General features: G+C 43.0%; 3 protein-coding genes across 10 annotated transcripts; 2 read left to right on the top strand and 1 right to left on the bottom strand.

The window, feature by feature from the left end:
• Positions 1-1,394: 1,394 nt before the first annotated feature.
• Positions 1,395-2,427, bottom strand: gig2o (grass carp reovirus (GCRV)-induced gene 2o). Its single transcript, XM_077011852.1, has one exon. It carries the CDS (start codon positions 2,425-2,427, stop codon positions 1,807-1,809), a length of 621 nt encoding a protein of 206 aa, XP_076867967.1. The 3' UTR covers positions 1,395-1,806.
• LOC143518928 (POU class 2 homeobox associating-factor 2) lies at positions 2,348-9,339 on the top strand. 3 transcript variants are annotated; one of them, XM_077011850.1, is made up of 5 exons: positions 2,348-2,456; positions 5,863-5,963; positions 7,326-7,368; positions 7,528-7,832; positions 8,245-9,339. In XM_077011850.1, exons 3-5 carry the CDS (start codon positions 7,362-7,364, stop codon positions 8,665-8,667), a joined length of 735 nt encoding a protein of 244 aa, XP_076867965.1. In that variant the 5' UTR covers positions 2,348-2,456; positions 5,863-5,963; positions 7,326-7,361; the 3' UTR covers positions 8,668-9,339. The 3 variants fall into 3 exon arrangements, with proteins under 3 accessions (XP_076867965.1, XP_076867964.1, XP_076867966.1); XM_077011849.1 differs by lacking the exon at positions 2,348-2,456 and adding an exon at positions 3,286-3,404; XM_077011851.1 differs by lacking the exons at positions 2,348-2,456; positions 5,863-5,963 and adding an exon at positions 7,078-7,249.
• A 544-nt stretch (positions 9,340-9,883) lies between these two features.
• Positions 9,884-20,695, top strand: stk36 (serine/threonine kinase 36 (fused homolog, Drosophila)). Of its 6 annotated transcripts, none has more exons than XM_077011847.1 (21): positions 9,884-9,889; positions 10,785-10,903; positions 11,108-11,248; positions 11,644-11,721; positions 11,967-12,097; positions 12,408-12,657; positions 12,908-13,001; positions 13,292-13,455; positions 13,702-13,874; positions 14,136-14,277; positions 14,846-14,980; positions 15,125-15,301; positions 16,509-16,600; positions 16,868-16,931; positions 17,045-17,155; positions 17,279-17,353; positions 17,447-17,564; positions 17,744-17,870; positions 17,960-18,131; positions 18,241-19,656; positions 19,767-20,169. In XM_077011847.1, exons 2-21 carry the CDS (start codon positions 10,820-10,822, stop codon positions 19,917-19,919), a joined length of 3,897 nt encoding a protein of 1,298 aa, XP_076867962.1. In that variant the 5' UTR covers positions 9,884-9,889; positions 10,785-10,819; the 3' UTR covers positions 19,920-20,169. The 6 variants fall into 6 exon arrangements, with proteins under 6 accessions (XP_076867962.1, XP_076867957.1, XP_076867961.1 ...); XM_077011842.1 differs by lacking the exon at positions 9,884-9,889 and adding an exon at positions 10,054-10,261; XM_077011846.1 differs by lacking the exon at positions 9,884-9,889 and adding an exon at positions 10,054-10,637.
• The last annotated feature ends 717 nt before the right edge of the window (positions 20,696-21,412 follow it).

The raw sequence follows: 21,412 nt of genomic DNA, 5'->3' as shown, positions 1-21,412 counted from the left end.
CATACCACAGAAGTCAGGCTGGATGATACAGTCACAAACCGCATCATCATTGTCCACTTGGAGTTGTTCACATCCATGGGTTCACTGAAGAACAGAGTATCTCGAGTTCAAGTGAATGTTGTTGGTGAAGATGCCCCCACAAGGCTGTGTCCTATATGAGTCTCCAGGTGTGGGTATGAAACCAGCATTTGCAAAACCAGGCAAAATCTTTATGGCTTTCATCACTGGACTGCAGATCTTCCATTCCAGCCTCTTCTTGCTATCTCGGAAGAAGTGTGATAGGCAGAGCTTGAGCCAATAGCAAAATATTTTCCAAATGTAGCTGTCTGCTGATTTCCAAAGCTGTGCAATAGCCAGACCAATCGTCTAGTACCACTAACAGGCTGAAGACGATGTCCCATAGTCATATATTCAATATGGTATATTCATACATACCAACATGTGCAATAGAAGTGCAATCAGGACTGTATTTCCCATCATTCAATAAAGGTTCTGTATTCTATGTCCTGGTTTAAACATAACTCAGTAAAACTATAAAATGTTATTGAAGTTATTCATCTTATTTTTATTCTGTTTTCTCTGTGTGTATTATTCTGACATTTGACATGTAATGTCACCTTCAGAGGCCTGTGTCATATGCCATAGGCCTGGATAAATGTCTGGCAGACTCAAAGCTGGGATGCAGTGAAGCAATAGAGTCCTGTGAAGGAGAACACCTGTGGGCTATGTAGGGTGAGGGAAACAAGGTGAATGTGTAATCAAGAGATTGTCAGTGGTCCATATACAGTTTCTGTGTGTGTGTGTGTGTGTGTGTGTGTGTGTGTGTGTGTGTGTGTGTGTGTGTGTGTGTGTGTGTGTGTGTGTGTGTGTGCGCGTGTGTGTGGCAGTAAGCGTGTCCCTTGGGTGGAGTGCCTAGCAGACTGTGAGATTACTATTAAGAAAACATTTTAATAATAATAGTAGAAATTCATGCTCTGTTTAAATAACAAAGGAGCCGGTCCCGGTCCTTCAGAGGAAACGCCCACTCCCGGACACTCCCACACCGTGACATTCACCCGTTCACATTCCCCAGCCTACTAAAAACACACACCTGTTTTTAATTCACTCTGCCCTACAAATACCTGCAGGTCCACTCGTCCGACGCTGTGCATTCTGTGCTCTTATACTAACGTGCTTTGAGAGCGCCATTAGTGGTTTTTTCGTTGAGAGTTGTGTGTTGCTTTCTGTTAGTATGGACAATAAAGACTTGACAGCTCCAACCCCGCCTCCTGCTGCTTCTGCCTCGCGACAGGAAGTACATTCAAATATTAAAGCAACTCTAAAGATGTCCATATATTTTCCTTTTTTAATGTTAATGCCCATTATTATTAGGAATGCAGTCAGGTTATGTAGGCTCTCTTAAACATCACTCTTTATTTAGACTGTATCGCATATATTAACGGACCCGTAATCACTTATAGCTATTGTAGTTCTGTAATAACCAGACGATAACGTTTTTTAACAGCTTTTTACATAGATTTTACACTAATTCTTAAATATATAGCCTAACAGAGATACTCAACAGACGTCATACTGTGTCCAGACGGTGGCTAGTTCCGGTTTCTCGTGAGCATTTGGGTATTCCTATGTCGTTAGACTTCTCCACTTAAAATCGGAGTTCATTCTAAAATATGGTAGATACATTCAATTTGGAAATATAGTATTCGTTACTACATTGCATAGGTTTAAACAACACAATAGGCACATGTACAATTACGATCCCATAGACTAGAAGACAGTCACAGTTTACAGGCAGCTCTGCCGTTGTCATTTTACACATACATGCTCTTTTTGAAAAGGACAAATCCTCTCACTGCACTCCCAGCAGTCTTGGGTATGATGTGGCCCGTCAGACGTCTGTTGACCACACAGATCGCATTCGTCAACGCGCAACTGTTTGCGTATTAGCCGTCGGAGTTCTTGACGTTTGTTGTCGTCCACACAACATGCGACGCCGACCACAGTGATCCGGTTCGGGTCCCACACGCAGTCCTCCTCGCGGCCGGTTTTGATAGCCGACACGTTACTGTTAGGGGGAATCCACGCGCAGTCGTAGCCGTTCTGGTGCCATAATTTTTGCAGTGGATGATTGTCACAGTCTATCTTCTTCACTTTACCGACATTAACTTTAAGTTTGAACACGACTTTTTCACTCTTGTCGGTTTTTTGTGGATAACATTTCGCTTTGTCAATGTTGCGACTCACGTAGACTCCTTGGCCCAAAAGACCACCTGTGGAGGGCTTGAAGCCGTTAATGATGATATCTTTGGCATTATTTATATGTGTGCCGTGGTACATAGAGTATAGCCGGCCATTTCTTGGCTTCCTCCCCGATTTCAGAGTTTCTTCAACAGCCTGCCAACCTGCGAAATATACCACTGGCTCCATGTCCCTAGTCTGCAATTAATAATAAAGAGGTAAATTGACAACATTTTACATTTCCAAATAATATTCTGCTACAAATACAGTAAACGCTTACTCTTTTTGGTTTTCCGTTCCTCCGTTTTTACTTTCAGTATCTAGGAAATAGCAACCGGTACTTTAAAAGTAGTGAAACTGGATCACTTTTGGTACGTCCCATCAGTTCAAAAGAAACCGAAACCATTCGTCGGTCTAAACATTTATTTGACGCTTTTATCCGATTAGATTGAATACAACTTGAACAACTCAGGGTTGCTAGGTTTGCATTAGGGGACCAACAGTGACAATTTTGGTGGTGCTTGAACTATAACTTTACAATTTCTTGTCGAGTAGTTTATGCACCGACGTAGACAACCTATGTGAAACACAATGTCATCTGTTGGCAATAGTTTTTAACGTAGCCTACTGTCAGCCAATAGGCATTGCACTCCATAAAAAAGTCAAAATCCCCAGGCACATTATGAACAAAAAATCACGTCTTTGGACAACACCTCCACCAACGTACGTGAAGGAGCATTTATGACCTCGAGCAGTAGTTAGGCTGCATTAGGGCGAAGAGCATCTGTCAGTTAATCGCCGTTATAACTTCTGTGTGCAAAATCAACACCACTACTATGATCATCCTTGCCACCCTTTTCATTGCCGAATGTGCCTGTCACTTTTTTTCCATTTCTGCAGTCGTCTGTTCTAATCTAGCATGGAGGCCTGGATGCAAATTACCGAGAAACGTCCTCCGGCCTATTATTTGCATTTACACAAATCATAAGGACTTCACTAGTGATACGATGTGAGAGGTATAAATATGTGTGTGCGCACCTAGGTATCCAAAAAGTCCACAGAGGTTTTTAAATGGCTCATTGTATGATGAACGCGGTATGACTGTAACTGGACTATCATACTGACAAGCACAGTCGCCACTAATCCACAAAATATGATGGAGACAGGTGAGAATATATAGATATTAAGTACAATTTTTATATTTTAAGTACAATTTTTACTAAGTACAATTTATATATATATATATATATATATATATATATATATATATATATATATATATATATATAAACAAATAGGTATAAATTCGACATTCAAAGTTATCTTTCTTTCATTAACCATTCACAGAATACATAGCGGTAGCCTTATATACAAATGCCAAATGTAATTTTGTTGAGTGAAGGATGGGAAACTGTGAAACTGATGGCATCTCATAATTTTCTTTTTTTTTTCTAACTAGTCAAATTATTTCAGAAATGCAATATAAATTGTGTACAATGCATGTAAATTGGTGAAAACACTTTTCTCTACTTGTGTATTATTTGCTAGTTCAGGGCAAAATCTTAAAGGTTTTAGATTGTTTGACATTGCTCCTTGAAGTAGCCTCCTGAAGTCTGTGGCCATCACTCTGGTAGCCAATTCACACATCCAGTGTAGGCCTAAATGGTATACGAAATGGATTTTGTTGAAACATTTGACAGCTGTGGTGTGTTCATATGCCCACACTGTGCAGTAGCCTGCGCTTGTTCTGTGTACCTGCATTTAACACAGTGTAAATTGTGGAAAACGTGGAAAAGCAGTGCACTGATTGTCTTTTTTCATTCGCTGCAATTGAGCGTTACTTGTCAGCCCTTTTACTTAAGTCTGCTTAACCAGCTCCTGAGGGCTTTAAAAAAGCAAACCATCTGAAAATTAGGTTGTAAACCTCCTTGCATAATCAGTTATTTGTTTTTGGTTTTTTGGGGGTTTTTTTGGTAATTTCCACACATTTTGTGACAGGTCTACAAACATGAATATGGCATGTCAGCAGTCTTATAAAATAAGGATTGGGTCTGCTTACACGGTAGTGGCACAATATATCTGTGTTTACAGAAAAACCCTTTGGGCATTTGTTTTCTAAAATTACATTTTTTATGAATCAAGCACAGCCATCTTTGCACAGCATCAAAGCCACAACATTTACTCTCATACATCAAAAACCGGAACTGAACAAACAGTGCTTTCAAGGGCTTAAAATGTTTTCAAAAAATGATGTTCCAAAATACTGGCTCAGCTGTACCAGTGTGTGATAAAATGTGTGATATTAGATCTGCATACAGATAGTGGTACACTGAAAATTGCCACTGGCTAAAAGAATTAATTTTAGAGCATGTGAAGACTTTTAGGTTTACAATGGGAAATAATAAAAAAAATGACTAGTGGATATGACCAAATACCAACCATACTCATAGCATTTGCACTAAGGTACCAAATAATGATCAGTGAGTATAGCAAAGTGCATTGCCACCTACAGACTGCAATAAACATGAATTACCACTGGCACGTTGAATCTGATTATTGTTCCTAGCATCCCTGTTGAGTGTGGCCTGGTTAAATATGAACTGTTGGCATGTGTCTCTCTTGCCCCAACCAGGAAACACTGGTGCATGTTATCAGGTTTCCATGGAACAGTGCTGCACTTTATGGACGAACACTGCTGAGTGGTTACTGCGAACTAGGAATGAACACACGTGCCTGCTGGCTAGGCAGAAAACGTTAAACTGAATAACCTTTTACTTAGATCGACACTTCTATTCCCGTTTAATAGTCATACATTAACTGGGAAGCTGGGTAGAGTTTTCCCCTGTTGAATGTGTCACACAGAAATGTGCTCTCCCTCACAGCAGAGGAAAACACTGCCTAATTTCTTAGCTCCCCAGAGATGGCAAAAAGTTACAGGCCCCTTACTATTCACTTCTAAGCACTCAGAAATGATAAACGATGCAGCATATTTAAGACTCCCTTGAAGAAGACCTAATTATTGCCAACCCTTCCAGTAAGCTAAGTGGGCGAGAAGGCACTGTTTAGCTGGGTTTTCATTTTTGCTTGCTTTTTAGGAAACCATATCCAGTTACTCTCACACTGAAGTCACAATCCTTTTAAGTGTTTTTTTAAGAAGAAAAGAACAAAGAAAATAAAAGAACAACCATAACATTTAAGTAAAAAGCAAAAAGCTTTAGTTGCATGCTAAACTGTAGACAAAAAGACAATGTACATGTCTTAATTCGTAGGCTAGGCTCTTATAGTATTGTTGAGAACATGATGGTGGAACCAATCATTTTTATGCTGTTTGTCCCAGATACAGGCTAACAAGAGTCCCATACTAACCTATTCTGTAAATGAGGATTTTCAGTTGAACATCTGGCCTGGGACTAGGTTTAATCTGTACCAGAAACCGATCCTATGGGTATACTATTCACCTAAGTGTGCTCATTAATAGCTGTAGCTATAACTCAACTCTTGCCACAGAACAAAAATACTTTAACATTAGTCTTCTCTACTAACGAGTCAACCCTCAGTGCCTTCACTTCCCTTTAGTTTCACACTTTTACATTTTACACTTACCTTTATTTTCATTCTCATTAGAGTTTTCCAAGAGAGTGTACCAAGGCGTGAGGGTGAAGCACACAGTAAAAGACCTGCTAGCAGAAAAACGATCAAGGCAAACCAATACACCAAGACTCAATGTAAGTAACGGCAGACTCTCTTTCTGTCTCGTCTCCTATTCTTCTCCTGCTGGGGCATGGTCATGCCTTTGTGTTTCTACATCAGCAACATCTAATCCAAGCTATACACACACATTTCATGAGGAATCGTGAACTCTGGAGAGAGGTGTTGGGTCTCATCTCATACCCCATCACTTAAAACTCACTGCAGCTTGCTACTAGCTTGTTAATGTCACCCTGGAGAGATTGGTATCTGCACACCTGCTGGCATTAGCACCTTCCTGAAATGGTCCGGATAAATGATGCATTGTTACAGGGAGATGGTGGAGGGCAGCATTAGGTCATTAGCGAAGACCTGAACGAAGACAAACAGAACAGACCACCTTTATGCTGGGCGCTCGCTGTCGCCGGTGCGTGTGGACACCCCCTATGGCTCCCATCCCCCTCCCCTCTTTATATTAAACGAATGACTCTAATTGTGCCTCATGCAAATTTCTCAAGAGGAGAGAATAGTATTGCTCTGACACAATCATGTCAGAGCACAAAGCCAGAGCACCAATAAGAATGCTTAGTGCCTTCCTAAATATTTTTGCCTAATTTAGAAAAGGAGTTCATTTAAATATACACTGGGATAATGGACACCCCCCCCCAGAATAAAGTGAAGTAAAGCTGAATGAATACTATTTTCTCAACTCCATTCCACTATAAAGAAAGTCTTCTGTAATATGTTAATATATTTTTATAGTTAGTTTTCAGGTGAGGGATGAGTAAAATAAATAAATAAAAGTACAGTTGCACCCCACTGGTATTGTGTGCAGTGTACCCATATCTTCAGCACTCAGGGGTACTCTACATCTCTAAGCAGGTTGCCATTTGGGATGTGTTCTCAGTCATTCCATCACGTCTTTAGACCCTCAAGGCACACAAACCACCGCAGGCGAAGTGATCATGCACACACACACACACACACACACACACGGACACACACACATAGACACAGACACTGAGTCGCACATACAGACAGGGTGGGGGGTTGCTATTGTGACTCTGGCAAATTACATTCAAATATCCACCCACAAAATTTGCCTGGCTTTCAACAGAACCGGCTTGTGAGCTAAGGCCTGCCCGTCTTTGACTCAATACTCACTCTGACTTGAAAGCACAACTGACGTAAAGGAGCACACCAGGGACTCCATATTCTGTGCATCTGTGCTCCACAAAGCGCTCTTCCTCCAGAACACTGTGATGTTGTTTCCTGTGACTGTTTACACTTTCTGGGAATATATGGGATTCTGAGTCATCTGCAGGTAGGACATGGAGACCAACACACTGGCCTGAAGGCAACGAAAACAACATCCATAATATTTTTCTTCTGGTTTTCAGGCAGGAGCCAGCTCCTCCCAGCCAGCGTTTGTACAAATGCCAGGTGAGCTCACTCCTCCTCCTCCTCCTCCTCCTCCACGATCACCCGATAAAGCTCTTACAGTGCACACTGTAATTTAACCTCCGCACCCAGAAGCATTTTATGGAGGTGATGAGAGAGCTAATTCAGCACACACACCTTTCTTCCTGCTTCCTCCTGCAGGGCCTCACATGCTTCCTGGATACTATAGCATGCGAAGGTCCATCTTGCCGGATTCCGAGCTGTGCCACTCGATGAAGCAGTACTCCACGGATTCCTACTCACCAGCCCTGGGGGGGAAGGCCTTCCCGTATGACCACTCCTCCAGCTACCCCTCTTTTATTGACAGCTACTACCAGCCAGAATCGTTTGGAGACTACAGGGGTACAACTGCATATACAGCCAGTGGAGGGTCCTTGTTCCCGCCATCCACACTGTCCACACTACTACCCTCTCTGTCTGGGGAGACGTCATCACATCTGCTCTTGGTATTCATCTTTCCTGACATCTGAAGTTGTATTCTAAACATATTAATCAGTGGTTCCCAAAGTGGGGGGCAAGCTATTGCAGGGGGGGGAGCTTGGAAGTAAAACATGTGCACATGTGTCAATATGGGGGGGGGGGGGGCACGGCAGATTATTTCATTATTAACCACTGATATTAATAATGAAAGGTAACATGGCATATTTAAAAGAAAAAGAAATGGCACAATAACTGGATTAAAGGGAAAACAAAAAAATAATGTTTGTTAGAATGAAAATAAAATGAGTTATTAAAATAGTGGAAAAAAATAACACAACATGCTTTCTGTGATACTCCCAGAGGCAACATGGGGCACATGTCCCACAATGCCTTGTAACCTGATCTTTTATTCCCTTCATCTTTCCTTTCTTCCCACAGAGAGATCCATGGGATCAGCCATCAGACAACCACGTCAGCCAGCCAGAGGGCCTTTGTTCTGAGGGCCCCGCCCCTGCAGCGGACTCCCCATCCCTGGGCGGTCCTGACTCAGGCAACTCCTCCCCATACCGCCTCTCCGTGAGCCGCAGCAGCGGACCCGCCCCCTCCAACTCGCAGCCATACACTCTGCAGACCCTGGAGGACGTCCACTACTCCGCCGCCTCCTACAGCCCCGCCTCCAGCTACACCTGCCCCACATACATGACTGTTCCCGGTGATCTGGCTGTGGTCAAGATGGCACCTGCCTCTTCTGAGGAGCCGGGAGGAGGCATGACAACCCTCAACGATGCTACCAGCCAATCATGGGCCAAGGATGATGGGGCTGGGTCGTGGATGTCATATGAGACGAGAAGGGCTTTTTAAAAGACCCTGATACAACTTATGTGGACACCAAACTATGAATGCAGGCAGAAGATGAAGTCTGACACCAAAGACTGGTGAAGTCTTAGTTGACATTTGTAATAAGCTTAATAGCTTACAGGTAGCTACATTGGATGTATAACAATATTTGCATGCTATTTTCTGTAACTATGAAAATGGCTTCTAACTTACATTTAAACTTTTGTGCTATTAATTTTCCATCAGGATGAGCTCAACTAAATATGGATTCATGTTGGATTTATTGACAGTTTTATTATAAACAGGAATAGGATAGTTAGTGATGTGGAAGGGTTGAGTTTACAATTAAAATGAACGTGTTTTAGGAAGCCATTTTGGGGTTTTTTCATGCATTGCAAAAATAAAACATTGATAATTTATCATTTTATGCATTACATCCTAGCCCTGGGGGTGTAAGGATATTCACATGTGTAGGTATCTTTGACTTGTGATTCTTTTGATGGAGATCAAGATTTCATCATTTTTATTTTATGTGATAAAATATTATTCTACAGAGCTCTAATTATATACTCACTGGTTACTAAAAAAAGAAGCATATCACATGATACAGGTTGCATGAAATAGTGCAGTAAACTATAAACAACACAAATCTGAACTGCTAAATGTTAAAACTTATATAGTGTATGTGAGACTTCAAAAACGACAGATGGAAATATTGAAAATAAAGTTTTGAATTTCGATATATTATTTCGAACTTTCTTTGAATTGCATCGTTTATTCATATGTTTATTTTGCATTCATACCCTACAGACAATAGATCAAACAGACTCTCCTCTGTGACAGCAGCTGTAGGCTACACTTGATGTATCCATTGTGCCTCAAGTTTATCAGCTGTATAATACATTTGTTCAATGGACAACCCCAGTGTTTGGAATAAGCGTTATGTATAATCAAAGGCGTTAAATATTTGTCAAACCAACAAACATTACGACACATCTATTCTAATTACCTAAGTGCATTAGTACAACCGTACGTATATTTTAATGACTTGGTGCTTACGTTTGTGATGTCAACATTACAGTACATCCCAGCTTTTAGAGGAATTCCATTGGTCATAAATATTAATAACAACTTGAAAACTTCAATTATCTTATAATTTTGTGTCGAGAACTTTTAGATAACTTTTTAGAACTTTATTTAGATACCGTCAGTTAAATTTATTTGCCATACCATGTGAATATCCACGGTTTGTCTACACTTTCAAATCCAGACAACACACCGCGGTCCATATTATCAGGATTCAAGAAAATTTTTATTAATACAATGGTTCATACATTAAGTTTAAAAACGCAGCAGCCCTGGTTCGACCTCTGCACGTATGCACTTGACTTGGTCAGGCGACTCGTTGCTGAGACGCTAAAGCGTTGTTAAGCCCTTTAGTCGGAGGGCTAAAGCAGCTAGCGAGGAAACCTATGTTTCGCCTGTTATAATTTAGTGTGTATAGTAGTTTTACAAAAACGTATGAGAAACGTATTTTGTATACTAAATACTCAATGCTTCGAGGTCGACATATTATATTCAGCGAATATTTCTTGTTTGTTTGTTTCAAGGGAAATATGTAAGAGGGCTTCTATTTTATCGCTATGATGTTGCTAGGCGCTCTTCGTTTGTGTTTCTTGAAAGTGGAGCGTTGCAAGAACTAAAGTTTTAAACTTTGCTCAGGTTTATGTCAATAAGTACAGTTATTGTTATACATTTATTTTGGTAAACTGGACAACATGCTTGCTTTGTCTATTGTAATTCTTGGTTGCGTAGGACGGGAATATTTTGTTGGAAAAGAGCGATGGCATATCAGGTAGTGTGGCTAGATGGCTAACGTCTAGCTGGCTAGCCAGTGTAGCTAACTAATACTATCTAGCTATGTTAATCAGGCTAACGAGAGCGTTATTTACACGGCGGTTTATTCAAGCGATGTTCGGCCGACTGGGGAATGGGTTGAGTATATTACGTCTTTTGAGAAACAAACAAGTTACGAAGATCAGACTTCGCAAATGAGTGTGTTATGGTGTTCCCTATTTTTCAAACACTGAACATGATGCAAGATTAATTTAATTACATTGCTAATTAAGGTATCTGACTAGTTAACCGGACTTGCGTTGTTGTCGTCACACCAACGATGGAGCAGTATCACGTTTTGGAGATGATAGGTGAAGGATCTTTCGGGCGAGTATACAAAGGTCGCAGGAAGTTTAGTGGACAGGTTTGTACCGCTAGCTTTCACTTATAAGGTTTCTCACAGTTGTGTGTGTACATATATTTTGCTTGCACAGTCCTATTTCTCTGGAAAACCTGTGCAGCTACTTCAGTTTCACTACAGTACACTGGATTATATATTATTCATACATATATACATACATGCATATATACATATACACACACGTATGGGACCTTTATTCTTTTCCAGGTTGTAGCTCTAAAGTTCATCCCCAAAGTTGGCCGCTCAGAGAAAGAGCTGCGTAGTTTGAAGAGAGAGATTGATATAATGCGAGGACTGAAACATCCCAATATAGTTCTGCTGTTGGACAGCTTTGAGACAGAGAGAGAGGTAGGATCGTCACAACTGTTGCTATTTGGTGGGGAATCCAGTATAACAGCTGAAATGAAAATATCTGCCAGCAATTATTATTCATATGACATTCACATGTCTCAATAATGACCTTTTAAGGAAAAGTGTAATAATTGTTTCTTCTGATGGTGATGGCAGTAAAAAAAAAAGAAAGCCTTTGTAGTCTAGAGGTCATTTGTTAGAAGACAAAAGATACAAACTGCAAAACCTAGCCCAGACATGTAATTATTGCACTGGGCACCAGAGGGCTTTAAATTGTATATTGACAAATTAAACCTAGACTTCACCTGTTGGCTTGCCCTCATTGGAAACAATGTAAAAGTGTGTGTGCTTTTTTCTTTGCAATAATTGGGTCATTTGTATTTCCCTGGCAGGTGGTGGTTGTGACAGAGTACGCTGAGGGTGAGCTGTTTCAGATCCTGGAGGATGATGGGTGCTTACCTGAGAGCCAGGTTCATAAAGCAAATCGTGACATCACAGAGTACCCTCTGCACCCACTGACCCTCCCCCATTTATGATGTGTGTGTCTTGCACTAGCTGAGCAGTACAGCCACCCCTGCTGCGGTGGCCATGGCCCCCTCCGTTTGTCACGGGAGTGTGTGTGTGTGTGTGTGTGTGTGTGTGTGTGTGTGTGTCGTGTGTGTGTGTGTGTGTGTGTGGACGACCAGCCTTCTGACATGTGTCCTTTGGTGTGCAGGTGCGGGAGATAGCCTGCCAGCTGGTGTCTGCCCTGTATTACCTGCACTCTCATCGTATATTACACCGTGACATGAAGCCACAGAACATCCTTCTGGGCAAAGGGGGTGTGGTGAAGCTTTGTGACTTTGGGTTAGTGCTGCACAATGTGTTATGTAAAGCCCATACTGTAGAGGCTATTTAAGATCAGATATTTGACATGTAAGGAGAACATTTTGAATGTTATTAATTAATTAGAAGCAGTGTACATTTTAGTTAGGGTCTTGGTTGAATTAAAATTTCCCCTATTTTTATACTTAGCCCCTTTTTTAATCTAATCAAATGTTGGATTTAAACATTGTTTGACCAGATTACCCACTGCCCTGAGAGTTTACCTAGGCCTCAGAGTTTAGTAACGTTGAGCTGCCATTTTCAGCACCTCTGTCATTTGACCTCCATGCAGCTTTGCTCGGGCCATGAGTGTGTCCACCCTGGTGCTCACCTCCATCAAGGGGACCCCTCTGTACATGTCCCCGGAGCTGGTGGAGGAGAAACCCTATGACCACACAGCTGACCTCTGGTCTCTGGGCTGCATCCTCTATGAGCTCCACACGGGGGCGCCACCGTTCTACACCAACTCCATCTTCCAGCTTGTGCAGCTTATTGTGAAGGAGTCTGTTAAATGGCCTGAGAATATGAGCCAGGGCTGCATGGTACTGAGTCACTTAGTACACACACACACGCGCGCACACACACTTGCACATATTTCCCCTCTGTGTGCAACTGAGTTATGATGTAATATAGACTTGCAGATGACAAACTTACAGTAAGCCAACAGTAAATCATCAGGAGACCTACTGTGATGCTTGGCACTGATTGCATGTCCTTGTGAATAGTGTACAATTTAAGGGAACCTTAAAATAATCTGTTATGATGTGTCCTCAACTCCTTTATGCTCGACAGAGTTTTCTGAAGGGACTGTTAACTAAAGACCCTCAGAAGAGACTGACCTGGCCTGCATTACTTCAGCATCCGTATGTAGCAGATGGAGTCATAAGTACGTGTGATTTGCAATACTGTAACGGTCATGTTAGCTTAAACAGATGTGTGTACATATTAAACAAATATGCGTACATGAATAATGGAACAAAAACAGCCACACCCCCTGCTCAACTCCTCACACTAGAGTTACTACAGCAGTTTTTAAAAGGTTGCCGGCAAAGAGGCGTGTTACAAAAAACATTGCAATAAACATGCGCTACACGTTTGCCAAAGAAAACGGCATGATGGACTCGTGTTGCGACTTGTAGTGGGTGACTGTATATGTTGCTTTGCTTGAATGCGCAGTGTTGTCAGACGATGGCTCCAGCAGCCCCCTGACCGTGACGCCCAGTCCAGACGTGAAGGCCCTTAAGGACCTGCAAGCCGCGGAAAAAACAGCGCCCCGCAGTGGAGAGAGCAAGTTACTCCGCAGAGCCAAAGAGCACCGAGACAAGGGCCAGAGCAGACAGGTGAACTCAGTCCCCCCTCACCTGTTTACTACAGAGTTAATTAATCAGTGTTACTTATATAAAATTCTATACATTCGTAAACATGTGCAGATGTGGCTTTTAGCAGAACCACAGTTGTAGAGTGAGATGTGTAATCGTAGGTATCTGAATATTATAGAAGTCTCATGAGGGCATATGCAGTGCGACCATTCAGAACGTGTAGAGCTTGGAGCAGGAGTGAAGGCGTGGTGTGTTTTGACTCTACAGGCCCACTCAGAGAACGGGAAGGCAGTTTGTAGCAACCAACCGCACTCCAGAACTGCCCCGGCTGGAGAGGCCCCCACCGGTGGCCGTTCATTGGGCAGCACCTTTACAGTGTGTCAAAATTCAGCTCATCCACCAGCCAATCAGCATCAAGCAAGTGACATTGGTGTTGCCAGGTAGTATCTCTGTTCAGAATTTGAATGTGCCTCAGTAACATACTTTTAAAAAGGAATAACTCATCAAAAAGTCCATTTAGCTTGGAACAGAAACACTGGAGAGCTGTTTATTTATTTATTTGTTTATTTCGACACCAGTAAAGGAGGAATGAAAGGCTGCAGAACAATTGGAACTGCACTACGCTGCCAGGTGAATGTATCTGTTCAGTCATGGCGCGCTAAAGCCCGCTCTCCCCGCCCCACTCCCTCACGTGTTTACAGGCTGCTCTCGGCTCCCTGTAAGGGCCCTATCAGCACAGACTACGAGAAGGAGTTCCCGTCAGTGGAAGTGGGACCCAGACTGGTTCTGAGACGCTCTCGAGCCACTCACACCAGCCTAGCTTCTGTTAAGATGGACAGTGACGTTAGTAACCGGGTTCCTTTTAACATTCACTCTCTCAGTTTATTGCTTGTGTTGAAGAGTCTGGGGAATATCACTTGCTTGCCCTCGATTACAACACAGCCAAAAGAATATGCCTGATGGGCTTTCTGCCCTGAAAGGCTCATTACACCACTGCCATATTGCCAGAAAAGGGAATAAATACATAAATAATTAGCTTATAAAACATGGCAACAAAAATAAATAATTATATGCGTGTGATTAGGAGGCAGTGGTCCAAGACCCGCAACCATGACACTACCAACAGCGGTGTTAAGGCTGTCTTAGCATCTGGCCAGCAGTGGTCCTGTGATCAGAAAGGGAAGAAATGATGTCTGGCTCAGGAGGTGCCTGACAGTGTAACTGTAGTTGTAACATGTCTCTGTAAGATAGCTGTGTCTAATCAGGTGTAGATTTTATATTTGGTGTAGCACTGAGTTTGAGAAAGATTCTATATACATTAAATTTATTAGAAGATGTGAAAGCAGCTGCTACCCAGTGAGAATAATGAAGGCTTTCTTGCTTTGATGAAATGCCTCTGCTCTTCACACAGGAGCGAGACACTGACAGCGATGAAGAATGGCAGAGATTGGCCCGATTGGCAGACTGGGCCAATCACACATCAGCCCCTTTGGACCCTCCCATCCATCAGAAACTGAAGAAGAAGCTCCTTAGATGCAATGATCAGGCAAACTTCAATTACTCTGCATAATTCAATTCAAGTGTATAATATAACCGTGATAATGAATCGTATTTAGCGTTCAGGCCTATGTAGGTGTAGATGCCTACAGATGCAGTCACCTCAAGCTAAATTTATTCAAATCCTTTTCAGGTCCTGAGTGGGACTTTGGAAGATCCCTCTGCCATCCTTCATCCCATGATGGTCCTCACAAACGTGATCCTGACCTCTGACCCTACTGACTCCAGAAGAGTTGTTGAAGAGGTGGGCCTCCCTCATATCCTGGTCACTCTGCTGGAGGAGATGCTTAGAAGTCCAGAGTTAATGAAGGTAAGCAAGCCTCAGAACATACAGGTGTTCTCTTACACATACAAGCACATCTACATTCACAGCCTGTCAAAGGTTTGGAGGCACTTTCCCAAATGGGTTTAATAAACCAACCTATTGTGGTTTTGTTTTTGTTTTGTTTTTTTGTTTTCATTTTGTTTTGGATTTCTCGCGTTTGTTTTTTGCAATTTCTTAAGATATGAAAGATTAATTAGGTTCATTTTGAGGACAGCATCACTGTTTAACTAAAAACAATCTCAATAACAATTAAACCATTCATTTGAAAAACGCATTCAGCGGTTATTTCTAAACACATTTTCTTCATATTAATGATAAATTGGAAAATAAAAATACTATCAGATCATTATTTAGTCAAAGTCTAATCTTATACCAAGAACGATAAAAATTACTGCACTTTGATGAACATGAATATGTGCATTGCAAAATATAAAGTTTAAAAAAATAGATGTTCAGTGTTAACAAAAATCTTAACAGCTATGTTTTCTTAGTGAAAATCAAAAAATGCAAGGTGCCCCCAATCTTCTGATTTTGAAGGGCTGTGTGTGTGTGTGTGTGTGTGTGTGTGTGTGTGTTTTTATTTATATATTTGTATATATAAATAAACATGCATACATACCGACACACATCTTGAATAACAACATGCACCGAGCAGTTCTATATAGCCCATGCTTTTGGGAATACAGTGGATTGTTTCCTTAAAAAAAAAAAAAAAAAAAAAAAAAAAAAAAAAAAAAAAGACATTTACGTTTTCTAATATTTAATTTAAATAAATGTAATTTTATAAACATCTTAATAGAAGGAGTTTGAGTAAGAAATGTGTGCAACAATGCAACAATTTGTTCTTATTTTTAAACAGTCACTCTCAATGTAGTTTGGATTTTTCCTTTTTGTGCATGGCTTCTTAGTTTTTTTTTTTTTTTTTTTTTCCTTTCGTTGACTGATGAAACTGTGTAGATTTACACTGGTTTATCTCTGGGGGGTTGCAGGCACTGGCATATTGTTTAAACAAAAAAAAAAAAAAGACCCAACGACCGAGAATGTCCGATTACGCATCAGATGGAATCAAACTTCAGCTTGCAAGCATGCAGATAAGACAAATACGATGCAGAGATGAAAGCCGCTCCAATTCCTGTCTCAAGTATGAATCTAGAGACCCAGGTTATTTGCTCTTAATTTGGCTTGAGTGCAGAGGCCGTGGGGTGAGAAGGTTCTGGGAGAGACGATGGTGACACTGCTGACATTCTGGGAGTGTAAGCCTGACTGGGAAATGAAGGAGAAGAGGTCTGAATGATGATTTACCTTCCCCCACGATCATCACTTAGCTTTAGCTTCGGTACTTTAATTATATCTTAAGTTTATCTTTAGTTTATATATATATATATATATTTTTTTTTTAAACTCATTCAATAATAAAATCATGTATGGATTTATTTGAATAAAGGCTAGTTTTTTCTAGACAACTACATTTTACTCTAGGCAGATGACTGACATTAATTAGATGAACTTTGTTCATTTGATATCTTTGTAAATAATTCCACGTGTCTGCAGCGTCGAGGATCTGTGCCAGCTGTTTATGTCGGTGCTTCTCCGTCCTGACCCGAACCCTCTGGCTGTAAGTCTCTCCAGAAACGTCGTTTTCACTACGATTTTACTGTACTTATCGTTGGCTTTAGTAATTAAAGATGTTGGTATTGATCATCACGTAACTGAGCGTCTGCCCCCAAGCCATTAGCGGCAGCCGCCCTGAACCTGCTCGCCCGCCGTGGTGCGCGCGTGTGTGTCAGCGCACACACACTGACTGCTCTCCTGGAGTCCCTGCTCTCGGGTTGGGATGAGGTAAAGGCAGTTAAATCATCGCTCGGAAAGAAACATCATGCTCGTTAGCTGTGGATTTTGTTATTATTTGTTTTCCCTCTCAAGTTCTGAGTGTGACCAACACTGTAGCTTTCTCGTTCAAAGGTTTACCACCCCTTTCCTGCTGGCAGGGGCATATGCGATGGTGTCCTGGCCTTACTTGTTATACTTCTCTCTGAGGTAATTTCACACATGATATTTCCTCTAATTATGTGCTTGTAAGGTTGTCGTATAGTTCTAATAGTCATTACAGCGTGTTGCCTGTGGTTGCAGAGTGAAAGAGGCGCCCTCCCTGGTTTTCTGAACTCCGAGCTCTGGTGCCACCTCTGGACTAAAGTTGGCAACATGCTCGAAAATTCTTCATCCAAAACTGACTTTCTCTCTGTTACTGGTGAAAAATTCAAAAATACTTTAAATCCTACTTATACTTTTAAAAACAACAAAAATACTTTCAAACTACTGAAGACTACTTGGTTTATCCATATGAAAAGTTATGTCCTGCTGCAGTATAGGGTGAAGTGTTTTATATTTCTTATTAAAAGAGTAGATTTTTGTTTTTGCTTTTTCTAGGTCTCTGTGCGCTCTTGTCTCTCGCTCTGCTGGCCTTCTGTGACGAGCCTTACGACTGCGTGACCCTTTTCTTCACCAGCGGCAACGACCTCGGCCGCACCCTCAGCCGCCTCCTGACTGCCGACAGGTCAGCCCAACCCCCGAGCCTCATTTACCCGTCTGGCCAGAGATTACCGTGTGCGGTGTTAGGTGCAGCTCACCTCTGTGTTTTCCCAGCAGCCCGGTGGAGCTGGAGAGAGGCCTGTGGGGCTGTGGGGGCGCCAGCAGCCTGTCAGCCATGAGCTGCCGCTTGTTTTGCTTCCCTCTCGCCTTGCCGCTTCCCCCAGAGAAGATGGCCGACGTTCTCTCCTCGTATCGAAGCCTAAATGTGGTGACGGGCTTAGTTGAGGCAAGTAAGACCCACGTCGACTGTAAGGATTAATTTGCAGGATTTGGTACAGTAGGTTTCGCTCGGCGGGCTCCCTGTCAACGATGGGTCGCACGTGTCTGTGTTTTAGGTGTTGCGGAGTCAGCCCCCACCTCTGCTGGAGCTTCCTCTATGGCTGCTGTGGAGACTGTGCCTCTCGTCTCCTCAGTGGGCCGTTTCCAGCTTTGTCGCCGCAGCCCGCGCCTGCCGCTTCCTCCCCCCGAGCGCGGGGGCCCGCCAGACACTAAATCTCCTTAACCGGGCCGGGAGCACGGCCGAGCAGTGCCGCGGCGTCCTGTGCGAGGGCCAGGCGGCCCCGGCCAGTGGCGTGGGGGACCGGGCGATCAGGAGCACGGCCGCGCTGCCAAGGAGTGGCGGTAGAGCCAGGGCCGGGGGGGGAGCCGTCAGAGCTCAGGCACCCGTGTGCCAGGCTGGGAGGTGGAGGGAACAAGGAGATCGATGGAAGGTCAGGGCAGATCTGCAAATGCTCACACCGGAGCATCTTCAAAACAGCACAGAGTTGTACAGCATGAGCAATGAGCTTTTAGACAGTTTAGAACTTCATGAAGACTTTATAGACCTTAAATATCTCACGGCCCAAAACAAGAGCAGCACGAGCTGGCTTGTAGACAGCTTAGAACAACCTGGGAATGGAGAGAACGGTGATGGAGGAGATAGGGGATCGCCTGGCATCGCGGTGGTCAAAGGTCAGTCCCCAGAACCAAACGGTAGGACGGCGAGCTCTCTCCTGTCAGATCTCCTACAAAGTGAGTCGCTGTGTGGTTGTGCGACACAGCTTCTCACGCTGCTTGTCCAGATCGTCCCAGACAGCTCGGATCCACCTGTGGATCCGGCTGTGCTGAGCCTCGCCCTGGGCCACCGCGATGACGGTGTCCGGGCTGCAGCCTGCCAGCTCCTCGCTCACCTCGGACCGGGCCTGAGCCACGGCCCCACAGGAGTGGACGCGGGGCCAGGCCTGCTCCGGGAGCTGCTGAGCCACATGTCTGACCCGGCCCCGTCCGTGCGAAGGAGTGCGTGTAGGGCTGCGGTGAAGTGGCTGGGCCAGATCGAACACGGTGACCTCGGGTCCGAGGTGTCTGACAGCAGCCGGCGTGCGAGGGAAGAGGGCGCGGGGGGCAGGAGAGAGAGCGCCAGTGGGCCGCTAAAAGGAAAAGCTGAGCTGGAGGCTGTGGAACGAGGGGCAAAGCGAGACTCGGGCAGCACCGCACGGCCCGCGGACGCTCGAGCGGAGGGGTGGCTCGAGGTCGTCTTGGGTGCGGCTCCGACGGCGGTCTCTCTCCTTTCGGACTCCGACGCCGTCGTCCGTTGGCACGGCTGTGTCGTCCTGGGCACCGTGGCCGTCATCGGCGGATGCGGCCCAGTGCTGATCGACGCTGGCGCTCCACGTCAGCTCCAGCGCATCGCCCGCGGCGACTCCCATCATGCCGTGCGGCGGCGAGCCGAGGCCGCCCTGCGCTCGCTTAGACAACAGGACGTGGAGCAGCAGGTGAGGGCGTGACGTTTGTCAGGTGCTTCTCTACACTTGTATTACATTTTTATTACAGGACAAAAACAACCTGTGCTGATTTAAACAATTGTTATGCTTTACTCACACAGGCCAAATATCCAAGGCCACAATGTAATGTGCAGTGCCAATTAAATGCAACTCACTGTTGTACTGCCGCAGTTTATGGCCAGTGTGGCCCCATAACAATTACAGCTACCCCTGGACCCCTTAGCCAAACGAACTGTGTGCAGACTCGCTTTTGAGCAGCATTGCATCATTCTGACAATTGCGCTGAGGGACCTGGAGAACAACAAGTGAGAAGTCCTTACCAGCATGTCTCACTTCCGCATTCTAACTGCTCTTCCTCAAGGCCCTGAAGTCCATGGACGCAGAACTTAAACTTCACCACGGGTCCCAGAGTTCTTCACTTCAGAGCAATTACAAAGGTCTCGTCAGCCAGCTGGACAGGCCGAGCAGAAGGAAGCATGATGTGGACTCAAAGCCGCAGTCAAAGATGTAATATAATTAGTATAATGTTGGTGTTACAACTATGGGATGCTGAAGTGTGCTTTGGGGGACTCGGAAGAGAATGTACATTAGATGCGAACAGAGTAGTCATTCACAATGGCCTTAACGTCAGTTGTTGTGTCTGTACTGGTTTGTCATTGGATGTTGTTTTTCGTATTATTGTCTTCTTGAGATTTATTTTCAAAGATATGTTGATAGTTTAAGTCTAGTTCTGGAATGAGGATTCTCATATAAAATGTCATTTATTCTACAGCGTAAACTCGGCCTTGAAATTTTAATTTAGCAGTAGGTATTGTATGGCTATTTAATACTACACAGAATGCCAGACAAATAATCTCTTAGTAACAGGCTACTTGAGAAACACTGATTCTTATATTAAAATATGAGCTTTTGACTGCCCAGCCAATTTTGTCTATACGCTATAGTTTTCTTTACTTCTGTTTTTTATATTGAAAACATTTTAATAGTGATTTTGTAAACATCAAGTAATTTATCGATAATAAAAACAAAATAAAACGGTGTCTGTGGTGATTTTTATTGAATTAAAAAATGACTAAATTTTGTCCTTGAAAATAACCTATATTTGTGAAGCACTTATTTTGTTTATTTATTTATTTTCTGTGTGGGATGTCAATTTTTTACTGAAATTTAGTCCTAGAAATTTAAGAGCAGCCAGTACATTTCAGGCTTCAAAATCACCTCGACGACCCGATTAATACCAATTACCTACTACATTCAGTCTGGATTTATTTATAGGAAGTACTGAAATATCACCGAAAGGTGTTTGGTTTTTTGTTTTGATTTTTGTGATTGAATTATTTAATTTTCAAATACAGTTTAAATTTAAGAAGAGTCATACGGCTTCCTGAAGTCGGCTACCCTTAAGAGCGTGTGAAAATTATATATTTTGAAATTTTCATTCCATTTAAAATTTTGCAATGACCAAAATTTCACGTTTGTCTGTTTTTAAATGTGGTACGTTGTGCGGAGGTTTGTAGCGTAGATATGTAGCTACTGCCATATTCTTTCAAACTTCGACAATGTAAGGTGAATTTTATGAATGAGGCGCATAATCGTCCCGATGTCTTGTGCTCTTGGAAATGTAAGTCATTATGTCCATCGTTTGATGAGACCATCCCTTGGTCTAAATGCTGATTACATTAAATTACACTAAGAAGCAGACCATGGTCTGCAGTTTTCATCATTTTAATTGCTCACAGTCACCAGT

Source organism: Brachyhypopomus gauderio, chromosome 7 (genome assembly GCF_052324685.1).
Source record: "Brachyhypopomus gauderio isolate BG-103 chromosome 7, BGAUD_0.2, whole genome shotgun sequence".
NCBI lineage: Eukaryota > Metazoa > Chordata > Actinopteri > Gymnotiformes > Hypopomidae > Brachyhypopomus > Brachyhypopomus gauderio.
The sequence above is the reverse complement of the archived record's forward strand: the minus strand, read 5'-3'. Positions and strand labels throughout refer to the sequence as shown.